At 40.3% G+C, this 16,983-nt stretch overlaps 1 protein-coding gene across 1 annotated transcript in view; it reads left to right on the plus strand.

Annotated features, from left to right (window-relative positions):
• The window catches only part of ARMC3 (armadillo repeat containing 3), a 52,325-nt gene extending 46,170 nt beyond the window's left edge, over positions 1-6,155 (plus strand). The window contains 2 exon segments of the mRNA XM_067470575.1: positions 3,206-3,368; positions 5,769-6,155. Of these exon segments, the coding sequence (XP_067326676.1) occupies positions 3,206-3,368; positions 5,769-6,155 (550 nt within the window).
• Positions 6,156-16,983: the final 10,828 nt, after the last annotated feature.

Here is a 16,983-nt window from a genome sequence, read left to right on the forward strand (position 1 = left end):
GTTGTGTTGTATCTCACTTTGACATTGCTATCAAGAGCTCATCCATTGTTTACTGCTGTAATTACTGTAGAAACCCTGGTAGCTTGCATTTCTTTCACAAAACAGACATATGACAGTCTCTTTTTTAAAAAAAAAATCCAGAAAACAAAACTAAAAACTAAATAAAACAGATAGTTTTGAAAGGTATTTTTAAAAGTTACATTTTTGCCAAGTTGGAAGTGAGGAAGGGCCAGTTTTTGAGCTGTTGGGGGATTTCTCCATAAGCTTACCTAAAAACTGCCTGAAGATTTATACAAGGAAGAGGATCCCACCATTGGGGCATCCCTACTGGAAAGGGTCTGCTACTTATGGCTATGGATATAGTGGCTGGACCATCTGGGTGCTGAAGACCTAAACTATCTAGAGCAGTAGTTATCAACCTGTAGGTCCCCAAATGTTTTGGCCTTCAACTCCCAGAAATCCTAACAGCTGGTAAACTGGCAGGGAGCTCTGGGAGTTGTAGGCCAAAACACCTGGGGACCCACAGGTTGAGACCCACTGATCTAGAGGGAAGAGTTGCCAGCCCCTGCTTTAGGGAATTGAATGGAGAGACGTATAGAGCTGGCAGAATGATGATCTAACTGCCACACAAGTTGGGTCATTGCCCTCAAGTTATGTGCTGAACCTAGTGCTCCAGTCATTCAGTAGTTTGTGGCATCTACTAATTTTGGGGATATGTTAAGATACTCTTAATTGGAGTTTAAAAAGTGGAATAATCTAAAACCTATTTAAATTTTATTATAGAGTGGCCTCTGGAGGTGCCAGTTGACAGGACAAGGATAAGGATTCTCTATGAAGGGTACAAGATTTGTATTAAGTCAGGAAATATTTTGTATGATGGCCAGAATTAAGTTGGAATGCCATGTCACTGAGTCCACATCTTTCTGTGCTGTCACATTCCCTATTGTGTTGTTTTATTTGTTCGTTTGCAATGTGGAAGTGGTTGCTTAGTTGTTCCTGTATTTTTTCAGTTCTCCTCAGTCTCTCATCAGCCTCTTGCCTCATATATAACAAAGAAGGAAACAAATGAGACATGAGGCTGGGGAGAGACATGGGGCTGGAGAGAGACATGAGGATCTATGAAATCCGAGAGGCATGGATTTGCATTGAAGATGATGCTTAGGTTCCCACCATTTCACAAATTCTGTTTCTTCAGCTGCATGTCTCATTCATTTTCTATTTATGTTTGTGGGAACCCAAGCATGGTGCAAATCCACAGCTCTCCACTCTCACACTTACAGTAATATACCATGCTACTTCTATGCCAAAATTTAAAACAATACAACATTCAAAGCATTTCTCTTTCCAAGCATTTTAGATGAGGAAGGCTCAACCTGTGTTATTTATTATTCCTTTTTTCACACTGGTGGTGACGGTTGTAAATGTCCAGGACCAACCAACATTTCAGTTTTCTGCTTGACACCTCTGATGAGCTCATCACAAACCCTTTTCTGAGCTCAGGATTGCAGTGCTGCAATGTATTTATATCCCACTGTATACACCATAGCTACTTATCAGACTGTCTCCATATAAGATTCTCACAGCTAATTAGGTTTAGGGAAAACAAAGGCAATAAGAAACCCTTTCTTCCTAAAGGTAGCTTCTTTTTCATCTAGGGTATTCATACACAGCAGGATGCATGTTAGCCAACATCATAAACAGACATTTTATGTATCTTTAAAGGATATTATGCATGGGAATTACTTTCCAAAACAGCCAGCACTGGTTTGGTCTATAAAGATAACATAACAGCATGACCTAGAAGAAAAAGCATTAGCATTTTAATCTGCCTAACAATATTTAGTATATTCAGAAAAATGAGTAATAAAAATAAAAAGCATCTACAATTGATGTAATACATAAAATTTAAGGGCAGTATTGTATCTTATCAGTGTTGGAAGCTGTATTGGCAGTGCTTGTATGGAAGTGACCCGTTTTAATTAAGCAGACCTTTTTACTGAGTGACAAGAATGGTATAAGAAGTAGCCAAATGGAACAAAGCAAAAATCAATCTGATACAGTTGTTGGACAAGTATAATAGTTCCAAATTTTGGTGTCCCCAAATGTACTACAACTCCCGCTAGCCCTATTCACCATCCATGCAAGCTGCAGTGAATGGAACTGTACTCTAGTAATGTTTTGGGTTGCTTTCAGACAAAGTCAAAATGAGGATCAAATAAGTGGGTTTTAAAATCACGGGGCCTGTCAGTCTTGGGAAATGGTCCCCTGCTGTCCTGACACCTTCCTTTGTAGCAGATTTTACAAATCCGCAAGATGGAAAGAGGACAACTGGCAGAAGTGTGTATACACAAGCAGATTTCTTATTCTCTCTCCTCACCCAACTATAAATTCAAGCTCTGTTTAATATCATAAAGATCAGAACAAAGGCAAGGTTACAGGGAGTTCTAATTGTAATTGCTTTCCAATTGTGCTTCCATTTAGCCACCTGTGTGTCCCTGGCTCCAATTTTAACAGCCTTGATTAGCTGTTTTGGACTTTTAAAACACACACATGCACTAAAGTAGTCCACATCAGGGTATAGGAAGGGAGTTACATGTTTTTCATGACTACAGAGATATACAGTCAGACAAATATGAACATTTTTGGCCAGAATCGACTTTTAAGTGCAACTTTTCAACCCAATTCAGCATGCATTTTCACAAAATGTTATTTACCCCCCCACACCCCCCAAATTCTGGTTTTGTCAGGGTTTTATGGAATGTGTAGAAGAGTCAAGGATAAGAACTAATAGAGTAGTACAGTAAAGTAAACCAGTTTAAATCTCTGATTAAGCATGAAAGTGTTCATTTCTGTCTTTTAATGAAGAAAGGGTGTACAAAAAGGAACATGAATGCTCCCTATATTATTAGCAAACCCCAGATTTTTAAAATAAACCTTTGCTTGTTTTCTCAGAATGTTTCCAAAGAGTGTCCTCCAATTTTTGCATTGTGTAGGTTTTTTTTAAGGAAAGGTGCCCTTCACCCACTTTGAGCCTGCAAACATTGGAAGCTGCTTGGAATATAAGAACAGAAGAAATGTCCTGCCCAGTCATGATGAGTCATCAAACCTCTAAAGAGACAGTCTTGTAGAAGCAGTATTATTGTTAATTCTAATGCATATTATGAAAATGTCTGACTTGCTTCCATCTTGTTGAACTGTAAAATAGGTTTGTTGCAGACAAGATGGGTGGTCCAATTGAAAGAGACAAGTTACACGAATTCAGCTGGGAACTTCATATAAGTGAAATCGAATATGAGCTTAAATGCAATGTTGTACCTATTGGGAAGATCAACCAAGGGACCTTCTATCACAGAGCTTTACTTTTCAAGGTACAGCATACCAAATAACTCACTTGTTACAAGATCTCCACTATCTGCCATCAGTCTGTTTTTAGGCACAAATTATACAGGTGAAATCTAGGCTATCTAACAGGCCATGGCCTAAATCCAGGTATTGCCCATGACTAGAGCAGATCCATTGAATCAGTTGAATTTACCCATATGTGGACATTATTCAACACCTGACTGGATTTATTCTCGTTACCAACAAGATTGCCACTCCTATAAAAGGCAAAATAGTTCCCTTCTTTGCTGCCTATTCTTTCCCACAGACTATTGAGAAGTGAAGGTTTTAAAGAAAGAGCTTTTAAGAGGGTGCCATATTATTTAAGATATACTATTTTAAAAATGCTTATCATTTTAATTGTGTACTTTAAATTGTTTTTTATGTTGTTAATAATTTAACTCTGTTTTAATGTCAACCATTTGTATGATTTGCCTGTAATGCATTAATTTGTCCAGGTCTTGGAGAAAAGGTGAAGTATAGAGGATGATGTTGATGTTTAAGCTATGTCAACCAGTTACCTACGTGCTACTACAATTCCTCTTGTTTAATGTTGATATGCAGATTGACATGGGGATATACATCAACAAGAGCTTGCCAGTTTTGATTGTATCTTATTTTTTGTACACTTACATCCTTTGATATGTTAGTTTCCCATCAGACTAAGGGTGCTTCCTGTACCTTTAAGAATGAGCACCATTTAAGATGTGACCAAGCTGCAGTGACAAAGTGGTTTATTTCAGAACTGGTGTCATGTTCTGATCTGAAGGCCATGGGTCAAGTTTCATTTCAGCTATGAACTCACTGAGACACTAACTGCTGTCTCACATCCTCAATTCTTGCCTGCATTATGGAGATCACCAAACTGACCTCACTTGCTGGGTTGTGATAAAGATTCCTACAGTGACATTTGGGAAGTGTTTTGAAAAAGCAATATAGACACATGTGTAGTACATGGTGTGCATAAACTTTGCTTTTACTTTTATTTTATTTTTATCCTGCCCTGTATCATAGATCCCATGGCAGGTTAAAGAAAAAGCACTCACAAAATATTAACCCACATGCATAGGATTAAAAAAAATCTCCTGTGAGAATTGCAGGATGTTTTCTGACCCCAATGGGAATCTCTTTGGCAAAGTATTAAAATAATAATAATAATAATAATAATAATAATAATAATAATCACCATCATCATCTTTATTTGTACCCCACCACCATCTCCCCAAAGGGACTCAGGGCGGCTCACAGAAACACTCCAAGTGCCACATGCAGACAACAATACATAAGTATAAATACAATGACATAAGTATAATCAACTGTGCATACAAATCTAATTAATAAAATTATAAAATATTAAAAATTATAAAATTCCTCAAACACAGTGGAAATAGATTATGTCCAAAGGAGTGTCTCAGTCTTTCCTCAATAATTATTTCAGGGCAGTCTTGCTGAGCAATTTGTAAAAGGAAAGATATAACTGTCTTCCTGTGATTTCCCATTTCAAAGTGGGGAATTCTGAGCTTTCTCTCACCTCTTCTATGTAGAAAATGAACATGCCAGAGAGAAAGGAAGGCAAAAATGCAGCTCTCTGACGTGACCATCCTGTTTCTGGCACAGAGGACCAGTAAGGATAGGACCAATGTAAACATTAAACATTGTACCACTTATATGGGGCAGTGAATTGATGTTGCCATTTAGGTAAAAAGTACATCCCCTAATAAAGAAAATAGGATGTAGAGAAAATAAGGCTAGGCATCCTTCTGAAGGGTTAATTAGCTATACATATTGATTTCAGTTTTGCTGACACTAAGGGCATACAATTTTTCAAATCCCCACCTGAAGTCTGTGGCAGTGTGAAACAAACAAGTGGGGGCAGAAGAATATGTAAACTATGGTATTGTCATCAAATGTTTTATTTGCCTATTCATCTCATATAGTTTACCTAGAGTTGCTAAGAACTGCAACTTATAATCTTCCAGTGAATATTGGTACTGGTCATTCTGGAATCGTACTTGAAATACAACTTTTCCAAGCTCTCTGGTTTACCTTTGAAAGCTGATACACCTCCATGTTACCCTTCCAAGAATTATCTCCCATCTTTGGCCATTCCTTCTAGCTGGATTGGGGGAACTGAGGCACATAGGCCCCTTATATCTGCCTTCTAAGCACCAATTACGGATTCCAGAAAGGTCTCCAGCAACAGGCATAGTACCTGGTTGCTTATTTTCCACTTCCATTCTTCTTTCATCCCCATCCCTCCTTTTGTACTGTGGCTTGTTCAAAGGCAGAGAGCCATTTAAAATTATAATGCTCCTGAAGACAGCTGGCAAAAACGCACACTATAAATGTAATAACTAATACTATCATCTTGTTGCTTCATTCGATAGGTTCTGGCGGACAGAATTGGCGTTAGTTGTAGCTTAGTCCGTGGCGAGTACAACAGAGCATGGAATGAGGTGAAATTAATTGATGACTCTCCTTTGGGAATACCTGGACTCCTGCTTCCTCCTCGAGTATTTATTGTCGATCTCATGTACGAGCCAGGCCACCTGATGAAAGAGGGAAGTCCAGAAGCAGATCGCTATCGCCGTCTTTCATGATCTTTTCATCACAACCAAAAAGAAACTTCTCAATTCATTTTATTACATTTGCACAGAGTGAATTCCTTGATTTATTTCAGAGCTGATCTGGGTGCCAAGGACTGCACCTTTGTGTGCACAACCCAGTCTGGAAGAAGCTGTGGGCCTGTCGTTTCCCTACCAAAAAAAATCTGAAACTCTAATGTCTTGCCACTCAGAAAACTCTTTAGTTTTCATCATACAGAATTTCAGGACAAGTCTTATGCGTGTCTTTGATGCATTGCTTAGAATAAAAGAAGATTTTGTAAAGTGGTTGCTAATTAATGTTTCATAAAATGTTGGTTTAACATTTCACAGACCACCAGGACATTCATTTAACAGCTGGAGATCTTTCCTTGCAATTCATTTCAGTACTGGTGAAATTTTTGCATTTTGCCTTATCTTTGCTATATATAAATCAGTCTAATGTCTACCCTTTTTTCTGTTAGCAACCATGTAACTTCCATTCATTGTTAATGGGAATGACATGTAGCCAAAGCAGAAGGAATAAGCAAACTATCTTAAAACTGAATTAGATGTGATGAGGCACCCATTAATATTTACTGTATGACCATGTTTTCATATGAAAGGTACGTTCATGAAATACAGCACACGGGAGATCTTGGGATTTTTTTTACTGCAATTCCCAATCGTCCCCCCCCCCCCCCCCGCTAAGGGCCAGCATATCTTTCCTTAAACTCTGCACATGGGGGAAGACAGTGAAGCCATTTCCTCTCCTTTGCTCAGTTCAGTTATGCCCAGTGGTTGAGATACTTTTCCTCAAACCGTATCCCATCCTTGAAGAGAAGTATTGTGGACAAGGATACAAGATGTAGTTGCAGAATACAGAAAAGTAAAGTGAGCAAGGGCAAGTTTCCCACCATCATGTTCTTTTTCATATAAATAAAATGACATGATATTCATTGCTCTAAATGTCAATGTGTCAAACATATAACTAAAATAAAAATGGCTCCCATCATATCATTTTTGGTCCTATGAAGTAGAAATTAGATGCATGCAAAAGCCTGCACTGCTGCCAAAATTGGATCTCAACACTGAGTAGTACTCAATACTGCACATAGGAAAAATGTGCACACCACCTAATAATTAGTTGGGTCTACTAGTACAGCAGTACTAATTGTAAACTAGGTAGGGACAACAAATTCTAGAGTTCTTTCTCTCTTTTTCTGTGTATGGAGAAATTGACCCTTCCAAAAAAGATCATTCATCATAAGACACCTAGCTTTGAATACCAGACAAAACATGAAGATCTATTCAGATAATGTTATGCAGCCAGTAGAATTCTGGGTTGCATCAACAGGACTATTACGTCCACATTGAGGAAAGTAGTGGTGCCATTCTATTCTGGTTTTGTCAAAGCTCATCTGTAATAGTGTCTCCAATTTAAGGCACCACAATTCAAAAAAGATATTGACAAACTTGAACATGTCCAGAGAAGGGCAATCAAGATGATCCATGGTCTGGGAACCACACCTTCAGAATGTACCCTTGTCATAATCTCTCCACAATCACACTGCAGATACAGTACTTTTAGACCACAGCTGGTGGTATGAGTGCTTTGAAAACAAGGTGCACATGAAATGCACATCTTGCTTTCAAGCATAATCGCACACATGGAACTCTCCCAGAGCCATGATTTGGCTGCAGAAAAGGCAGGGTTGTTTATATGACTCTTTTCCAAAGAAAATTAGATCTCCCCCCCCCCCCCATTTCTATCATATAGACCACACAAATTCAGTGGTGTTTGGGTTGCTGTGAGTTTTTTCGGGCTGTATGGCAATGTTTCAGCAGCATTATTATAATAAGGGAAACTAGACAACAAGCAATCAAGGGCTAACAGAGGATGCTTCCAGGCCACAAAGGCCAGGCTACCTTTATGCAGATACTCTCACTGACTGACTTTACAAATTTCATGGCTACTCAAATGCTAATTCAAGCTTGCCGATTGCAACACTCACACTTGCTTGAAACAGACAAGGGTTCTTTCTCCCACCCTGGACATTCCACAGGTATATATACACTCCACTTGCCTCACTGCCAAAACAACCTCTGAAGATGCCTTCTATAGATGCAGGTGAAACATTAGGAGAGAATGCAGCTGGAACATGACTGTACAGGCTGAAAAACTCACAGCAATCCAGTGATTTCAGTCATGAAAGCTTTCAACAATACATTGAACAACTCTCAATGGTGTTTGCAAATTTGGCAGCGCTGTACCAAAGGGCCATGGAATATTCTGTCACTTTCCTGGTCTGTACTCCAGTATTGTCCAGAAAGCAAATAATAAATCAGGAAAGAACTAGTGTACTTTATTTACTCCATTTGCCAGGGATACTAATTCCAACAAGCTCTTTCCTTATTTTTTGAAGGGCCTTATCTGACTCCAAGCTTCAGGAGCTTGAATTTCAAGATCTATGCAACATTATGTTAATCAAATTCCCCCACCCAATTACACTGATTATCTTGTCCTATCTTATTGTATTTCTAGCTACTCAAACTAATTGGAATAAAAAGACCGTATTCATCATCTGAAAGGCATCTAAATCTTTGGAGACTCTGGGTGAAGGGAAATTTGTCAGGTAAAAAACTGGCTCTGAAAAATACAAACCTAAGAGGAAGAGCTTAAGCCATTTGAGGCCAAAGGAATGACTCATAGTGGCTTCCCCAGGACAATAAATGTGGTTATTGATCATATGCCCATGACTGACTGGGATTTCCTGAAAATGGGAATCTGAAATCATTACTGAAATAAAGCAACATCTATTTGATTAAATATTTTCAAATTAATTTTGAAAATGTAGCCTTGAAAATATTGTTGGCTTAAACCATAACTATTCCTTTCTATTTTGCACCTCCCTTTTCCAACAACATGCTCTGGGTAAAACACGCACATAAAGAAAAGGAAAAAAATGTTATTGAAAGAGCATGTAATAGTGTAATGAAGAAGGAGAATTAGAAAGCAATACTTTATTATTGCTCATTCACCATTTATCACAAATGCTGCGAAGCATAATACATTGCTGGCTGCTGAGGGAAGGATTCTCGGCTGATTCCCTTGTTACAAGAAACTGGATACTTTTAGCAAGGAAATTGGTCTGTCGAGAAGAGGAGCCCATTTAGTCCTGATTGGTGCATGAAACATGACATACCCTCGCCCTTAAATCATTTATATTTCACTTTTTTTATGATGCAGTTGTGAATTACTTCTTTCCGCATTTGTAATTAAAGGATGTAACAGATGGCCTGGGCCCAGTTCAGGGCGATAAATCCATTCAAACAACCTACAGGGAAGCTGCTGGGGACAAATGATTCTTTGCCCATTGTATTCCAAGATTTGTCTCGCTGAAATCTGGTGGAAAACAAGGATGAGTCCAAAATAGCCTGGCCTTGTTTCCAGTCCACTGAAGGTGTTGGCTTTTTGTTTTGTTTTTCTATAATAGTTGTTACCCATCTGCCACAGGAAAAGGCTCAATGTAAGACTGAATAAAATCTTGGGAATCTCATTATATATAGTACTAATATGCAACTGATCTCACACGAACCTCTTTCACTTTTGGGTAGTTCTCAGGTTTGGGGATATATCGTGTTTCCCCGAAAATAAGACACTGTCTTACATTTATTTTCCTCAAGAAGACACACTATGGCTTATTTTCAGGGGATGTCTTATTTTTATTAAGTATGGTACAACAATCTTCATTCATGGGATGATCTCTCTGGGTTCAGTAGAGATCAGTCTGTTAGCCAGCAGTAGCAGATTGCTTGCTGTAGCTTTTCCCCTATCCCCTGGTGTTTATGTGGGGTGAGAGAGACCCACAGACTGTTGCTGATCAGTGCGGGAGAACAACAGCAGTCCTGGTGTTTGTGGAGAGAGAGAGAAATCCACAGACTGCTGGTTGGTGCTGGGGGAGAGAGACCCACAGTGCTGAGTAAAATTGCAACCACAGCTGTTCTTCTTCCCCCTGAGGACACAATATCTAAAGCAGAGAGTCGCTTCACTGAGGAGACTTTTACGTTTCATTTTCTGTGTCTCCCTCTATGCCTCAGCATGCAGTACTTACAGAACGACCCGGGACCTGTTGGGGACCTTGTACATTGCATAGCTACACCTAGCACCTTGTCTTACTTTCAGGGTATAACTTATAATGCGCAAATGCTTAGAAATCCAGGTACGGCTTATTTTTTTTTAGTATGTCTTATTTTCGGGGAAACAGGGTATCTATTGGCTGCTATGATGATTAGCCAGGTACTGGAAAATTCAGACTATACCAGCAATCCAACTATGGCCTCCAGACAAGTTTTTTTGTTTCTGTCTTCTTTTTTGCTTACATCATATAACTAATATATCCATAGATAAGGAACAGTGGAAGCTGCAGTCCAAAAATATCTGGATAGTCACAGCTGCCCACCTCTGCCTTGGCAACGGCAACAATGGACATGCCAACGAGTACCATGTGAAAGGGAGAAAGAAAAATGTTTTACAGCAATAGCACAGATAAAGAAATAGGAAATCTTTATTAGATACAGAATGAGCAGTGCAATAATGATTTCTTTAAGCACAAGTTTGTTTTACAAAGATTTTTTTTTGTCGTGTCAGGAGTGACTCCTGGTGTGAGAGAATTGGCCGTCTGCAGGGACGTTGCCCAGGGGATGCCTGGATAATCTGATGTTTTTATCATCATTGTGGGAGGCTTCTCTCATGTCCCCGCATGAGGAGCTGGAGCTGATAGAGAGAGCTCATCCACCTCTCCCCAGATTCGAACCTGTGACCTGTCGGTCTTAAGTCCTGCCGGCACAGGGCTTTAACCCACTGAGCCACCGGGGGCAAAAGTCATACAAAGATAATATTTATAATTTAATAAACAAATTAGTTGCACTGCTTTGCAGAAGGCTGAGTTTTCATATTTCTTTTCCATGGTGTACTCAAAGAAGACACATCACAAACAAAGACACTGGAATGAAACCAATATCAACTACCTGCTTAAATTTGAGAAAGGCTTTCTTATGTAAGTTTCCAAGTACTGTAACTGCCTGTTCAGCTGGCGTGGATGACTTTTGGCCTTTCAGATGCATAGGACTACAGCTTCCACAACCACTGGCTATGGCTATGCTTGGCTGGGACCTCTGGGGTTTGAAATACAAAATATCTTGAGGTTTGAGAGTTCTTCATCCTTGCTATACAGCTTAGGTTTCATATTTTCCATGGTTGATGAATGGAAATTGAAATTATATACCAAGATTTCTGCACCAGGGGAGGTTGAATACTTCCAAAGGTATAAAGAAGGTAAATTACCTGGGCATGAGGGGGCAATGAGCCAGTATTGTGTAATGGTTCAAGCATTGAACTATGACTCTGGAGACCAAGGTTTGAATGTATTTATTTATTTATTTATTTGCTGCATTTATTAACCGCCGCTCTCAGCCCTGGGGCGACTCGCGGCGGTGTACAAACATATAAAAGACAATTTACAATGAGCCAACATGACAGAAACCAACATATCACTACTACACAAACATCTAAAGGAAGGAAAACAACCACAAACTATCAATTAAGAAGTGTGGAAGGTCCAGCTCTTCCTCTGTTCCCTACCTATAGGAAAGAATGTTCAACCACCTTTTTTCTACCTCAGATTTAACCAGGAAGGAGACTCAAAGCGGCTTACATTAATTGTTTATACACTTTGTGATTACATTGGCTTTTAAGACTATAGCTGGTACCCACAAATAAACACATGCAGAGAGTGTTACCTTATTCTGTACCTCTGTTATTGGACAGAATGACTCAGCACAAAGGAGGAAATGCCTGAGCAACATGATTTTCTGTAAAGCTAAATGGCTGCAGGCCTCAGCTAGTTTTCTGTTTCGGATCAGTTCATATGAAACACCTGCTTCCTGCCATGTTCTAATCCTGTTCCTGGCTCTGCTTTGCTGCTGCCACTCTTCCTATTGGACTCCCACCACCTGGCAGGAAGACAGTTTGCATGTGCCAATCACAAACTTTGTTTTTGTTTCAATTGTATTTAAAGATCTATTTTTCTTACATTTGAACTAATATGCTATCCAGTCAGAAAGCTTGTGCAAAAACACAAAAAAGGAAGAACTACAGATTAGTTAAGGATTGTAAAGCACTTTGTACACTGAACATTTCCAGATAAATCATTGTGATTGTGGATTTCTCTGGCAATGCTCCCCATCCTGGCCACTCCTCAGCTGTGGGGGTTGTTTGTTTTCATTTACTCACTTTTGTAAGCCAAAATCCATCCTCATTTCTGCTGGAAGAGTGGCTGAGAGGACCTCAGCATGCAGAAGACTCAATGGCCCATCATTTCAATCCTACACAAGACATCTGCCTGAATATATCAGAGACTAGTGTTACTAGGGAGGAGAAAATATTAATTACATGACAATCAGAAAGGATGCAAAGTTGAGCATACTTCAGAAACTTTGCTGCTGAAAGCAGTTTGTACAGAGTGACGCCGGCTTCCTTGTGAATCACCCACTTTGGCAGAATGATATGCCTCAGCATCTGCTGATATAAATGTGTGTGATGACCAGTTTGCCCTGGAAACCTGTCGACTAGGTTGTGCCAAGATATAGTTAAATCAGGAAAAAGATACATCTTGCTGCATGGAGAAGAGACTTGCCGTTTACCACCTACACTTTCAGACACCTACCCACACACATGCTGTTTTTCCTGCTGCTGCTACTGCTGCCCAGAAGTACGGATCCTAGAAGATCCAACAACGATTCTCTCTCTGTCTCCTTGCTCCTTGTGCTTTTCTGAATTTGGTTGTATCAGTTAAGAATCATGTTAAGCATTTCGGGGAAAAAGTCTTCAAGGTGGCATTTCTGTGCAGACCTACAAAGATATAGCAATTCTGATATTTTTTTTCAAAATATGTCAGATTACAAACAAAGGAGCTCTGGTATACAATACCATTATTGCAATAATAAGAAGCCAACCTTACAATGCCATTAATGTGTAACATAAGCCGCATCAGAGTCAATACAATACATATTTAATTTCCTTAAACATGCACTAAAATAACATTATTCCGACTGCTGGCTGGTTTCATACCTGCCAGCTCGTGCAATTATATTCTTGTTCTGTTTCATGTTTTGTTCAATCAGTGTCTCTCCAGGAACGGTAGCAAGCAGAGTGCAGAATCACTCCACCCCCTGCTACATCCTATAAAATCATTACACCCATAATTAACAGCATGCTCCCTCTGAGTGCTGAAGCGATCAGACTTAATCATTAATTAAACTTAGTGCTGGGCCTCTTTCACTGCATAGTTTTCATGAACTTTGACTCAAGATTAGACAGCAATTGATGGGTCTAATAATTTGATCTCCTGAGTGCCTTCAACTTCCACTGAACTTAGCACCTATGCTTAGTGCTCAAGTGATTTATGTCAAGTGGGAATGATGCAATTGCCATTTTTCTATATATATAAAAAATGTAGGGCTAAATTGTTCCATGAGAAGACATAGGTTTGGCCAGCACAATGGTTATCTTCATAACTCACTTCTCATTTAAAATATTATTTTTAACCTCCTTGCTTTTTTATTATTTTTTTTACAAAAGGATGTATTAACATTGATTCCAATTACACTTACCAGTGTTCAGTGAGTTATCTGCTATGAAATGCCATTGACAAAATTGATGCTATATATTTAGGTAATTTTGGCTGCTGTGGTTACAGAACCCCAGGATTATTCTATATGTTATGATGAATCTGCCATCCAATTGATGCACCTGATTACAAAGTCAGCGTATGAAATATAGACCCTGGAGAAAGTTTATCCTGGTGATGTTTAGTTTCTCCAAAATAGATGGTCCAGTTTACATGCCTATGGGTTGGGCCAGCTGTTGCAGTGGCAATGATAACTGAGATCCTACATCTCTGAATAGCTCTCTAGATTCAGTTCACACTATAGCCAGGTCTGGGCAAACTTTGGCCCTCTTGGCGCTTTGGACTTCAACTCCCACAATTTCTAACACCCTAGCATCTGTTGGGAAATGTGGGAGTTAAAGTCCAAAACACCCGGAGGGCTGAAGTTTGCTCAGGCCTGGAAAGACTCCCACTCCCATTTCAAAGTACCTGAGGTGTCTGCTTTAGCTAGTGTCTGACCCTCATATTATTATGGGCATGTATTTATTTATCCAGTCAGAAGCAAATTGAGAAGGTAAAGGTTTTCCCGACACTAAATCCAGGCGTGTCCAACTCTGGGGGTTCGTGCTCATCTCAATTTCTAAGCCAAAGAGATGGTGTTGTCCATAGACACCTCCAAGGTCATGTGGCCAGCATGACTACACGGAGTGCCATTACCTTCCCGCCAGAGTGGTACCTATTGATCTACTCATATTTGCATGTTTTTGAGCTGCTAGGTTGGCAGAAGCTGGGGCTAATAGTGGGAGCTCATGCCGTTCCCCGGATTTGAACCTGCAACCTTTCGGTCAGCAAGTTCAACAGCTCAGTGGTTTAATGCAGTGTGCCACAGTTATAATGTATAAAAACCCACAAAGTTAAATTCTTGGCAACAAGTAGCAACAGTAAGAACTGACCATGGAACAACAGACTGGTTCAAGGTTGGGAAAGGCGTATGGCAGGGTTGTATACTCTCACCCAACCTATTCAATTTGTATGCAGAACACATCCTGCCATGTGCGGGGCTTGACAAATCCAAGGCTGGAGTTACAATTGCAGGAAGAAACATTAACAACCTTAGATATGCGGATGATACCACTTTGATGGCCGAAAGCGAGGAGGAGCTGAGGAGCTTTCTAACCAAGGTGAAAGAAGAAAGTGCAAAAGCTAGGTTGCAGTTAAACATAAAAAATGAGATTATGGCAACCATTGATAACTGGCAAATAGGGGGAGAAAACGTGGAGGCAGTGACAGACTTTGTATTTCTAGGTGCAAAGATTACTGCAGATGCAGACTGTAGCCAGGAAATCAGGAAACACTTACTTCTTGGGAGGAGAACAATGGCCAATCTTTATAAAACAGTGAAAAGTAGAGACAGCACACTGGCAACGAAGATCCGCATAGTAAAAGCAATGGTATTCCGTGTAGTAACCTATGGATGTGAGAGCTGGTCCATAAGGAAGGCTGAGCAAAGGAAGATAGATGCTTTTGAACTGTGGTGTTGGAGGAAAATTCTGAGAGTGCCTTGGACCGCCAGAAAATCCAACCAGTCCATACTTCATGAAATAAAGCCCGAGTGTTCATTGCAGGGAAGGATATTAGAGGCCAAGATGAAGTACTTTGGCCACATCATGAGAAGACAGGAAAGTTTAGAGAAGATAATGATGTTGGGGAAAATGGAAGGAAAAAGGAAGAGGGGCCGACCAAGGGCAAGGTGGATGGATGGTATCTTTCAAGTGACTGGCTTGACTCTGAAGGAGCTGGGGTGATAGTATGATAGCTGGGTCCAGAAGCTCCGAGCTTTATGGAGATGCTGGGCTGTGAATAAGAGAAGAGACAGGGTGGAGAGCAGGGAGAGTGAAGGAAGGATACAAAAGAGGGGACGCCTAGGGCAGTGGTTCTCAACTTGTGGGTCCCCAGATGTTTTGCCCTTCAACTCCCAGAAATCCTAACAGCTGGTAAACTGGGTGGGATTTCTGGGAGTTGTAGGCCAAAACACCTGGGGACCCACAAGTTGAGAACCACTGGCTTAGGGTATGGGTTAGGCAGGGGTCCTCAAACTAAGGCCCGGGGGCCAGATATGGCCCTCCAAGGTCATTTACCCGGCCCTCGCTCAGGGTCAACCTAAGTCTGAAACGACTTGAAAGCACACAACAACAACAACAACAACAATGCTATCTCATCAGCCAAAAGCAGGCCCACACTTCCCATTGAAATACTAGTAAGTTTATATTTGTTAAAATGGTTCATCATTTTAATTATTGCATTTTAAGTATTTTTGCACTACAAATAAGATATGTGCAGTGTGCATAGGAATTCATTCATATTTTTCAAATGATAATCCGGCCCTCCTTGAGAGACTGTGACCTGGCCATCTGTTTAAAAAGTTTGTGGACCCCTGGGTTAGGGCAAGGTTTAGGGTTTGGGTTACAGTTAGGGTAAGGGTTATGGTTAGGGTAAGGGTAAGGTTTAGGGTTTTGGTTAGCGTCAGGATCTTAGGCTAAGGGTTTGGGTTAGGGGTTAGGCTTAGGCTTACGGTACAGTTCAGGGCTAGGGTAGGGGTAAGGGTTAGGGTTTCACCATTAAAGAACTCTTATATTCCTTCTATATTTTCTGTCTTCAGCCTGGCTTACATTAGCTAAGTTTCTCTTGTGCAAACAGCGCTCCCGAAGGAGCAATGTGGCATCTCTGTAATGCTCCGAGCTTCCGGACCCAGCTAACATACTATTAAATCCTGGCTTTGACAGGCAAATAAAAACACTCTCAACAAAAGATTCCCCCCAGGCACTTCCAAGCCATTGAATGCAAATCAAGGTGATCAGCTGAAACATTAACAGCTAGCCCCAGCAGACAAAAGTCCTTTGGGTTGTTGTAGGTTTTTCCGGGCTATATGGCCATGTTCTGGAGGCAATTTTTCTCCTGACGTTTCGCCTGCATCTATGGCAAGCATCCTCAGAGGTAATGAGGTCATTACCTCTGAGGATGCTTGCCATAGATGCAGGCGAAACGTCAGGAGAAAAATTGCCTCCAGAACTTGGCCATATAGCCCGGAAAAACCTACAACAACCCTTTGATGGCATTTGTTCTAATGGCTTGTTCTTGGGCTGCCGGAATCAGGCCCTCTGTCTCCTTTTTCAAAGTTCCATTTGTGAGCCACAGCCATGTTTTTTCATTATTATTATTATTAATAGATATGTTCATTATTTGATGTGTTCCTTTTCTGTAACTATTATTATTATTATTATTATTATTATTATTATTATTAGGGGTGGCCACGGCCGACAGGGAATTCTGGCGTGGGCTGGTCCATGAGG

Source organism: Anolis sagrei, chromosome 6, assembly GCF_037176765.1.
Source record: "Anolis sagrei isolate rAnoSag1 chromosome 6, rAnoSag1.mat, whole genome shotgun sequence".
In the NCBI taxonomy this organism is placed as follows: Eukaryota; Metazoa; Chordata; class Lepidosauria; order Squamata; family Dactyloidae; genus Anolis; species Anolis sagrei.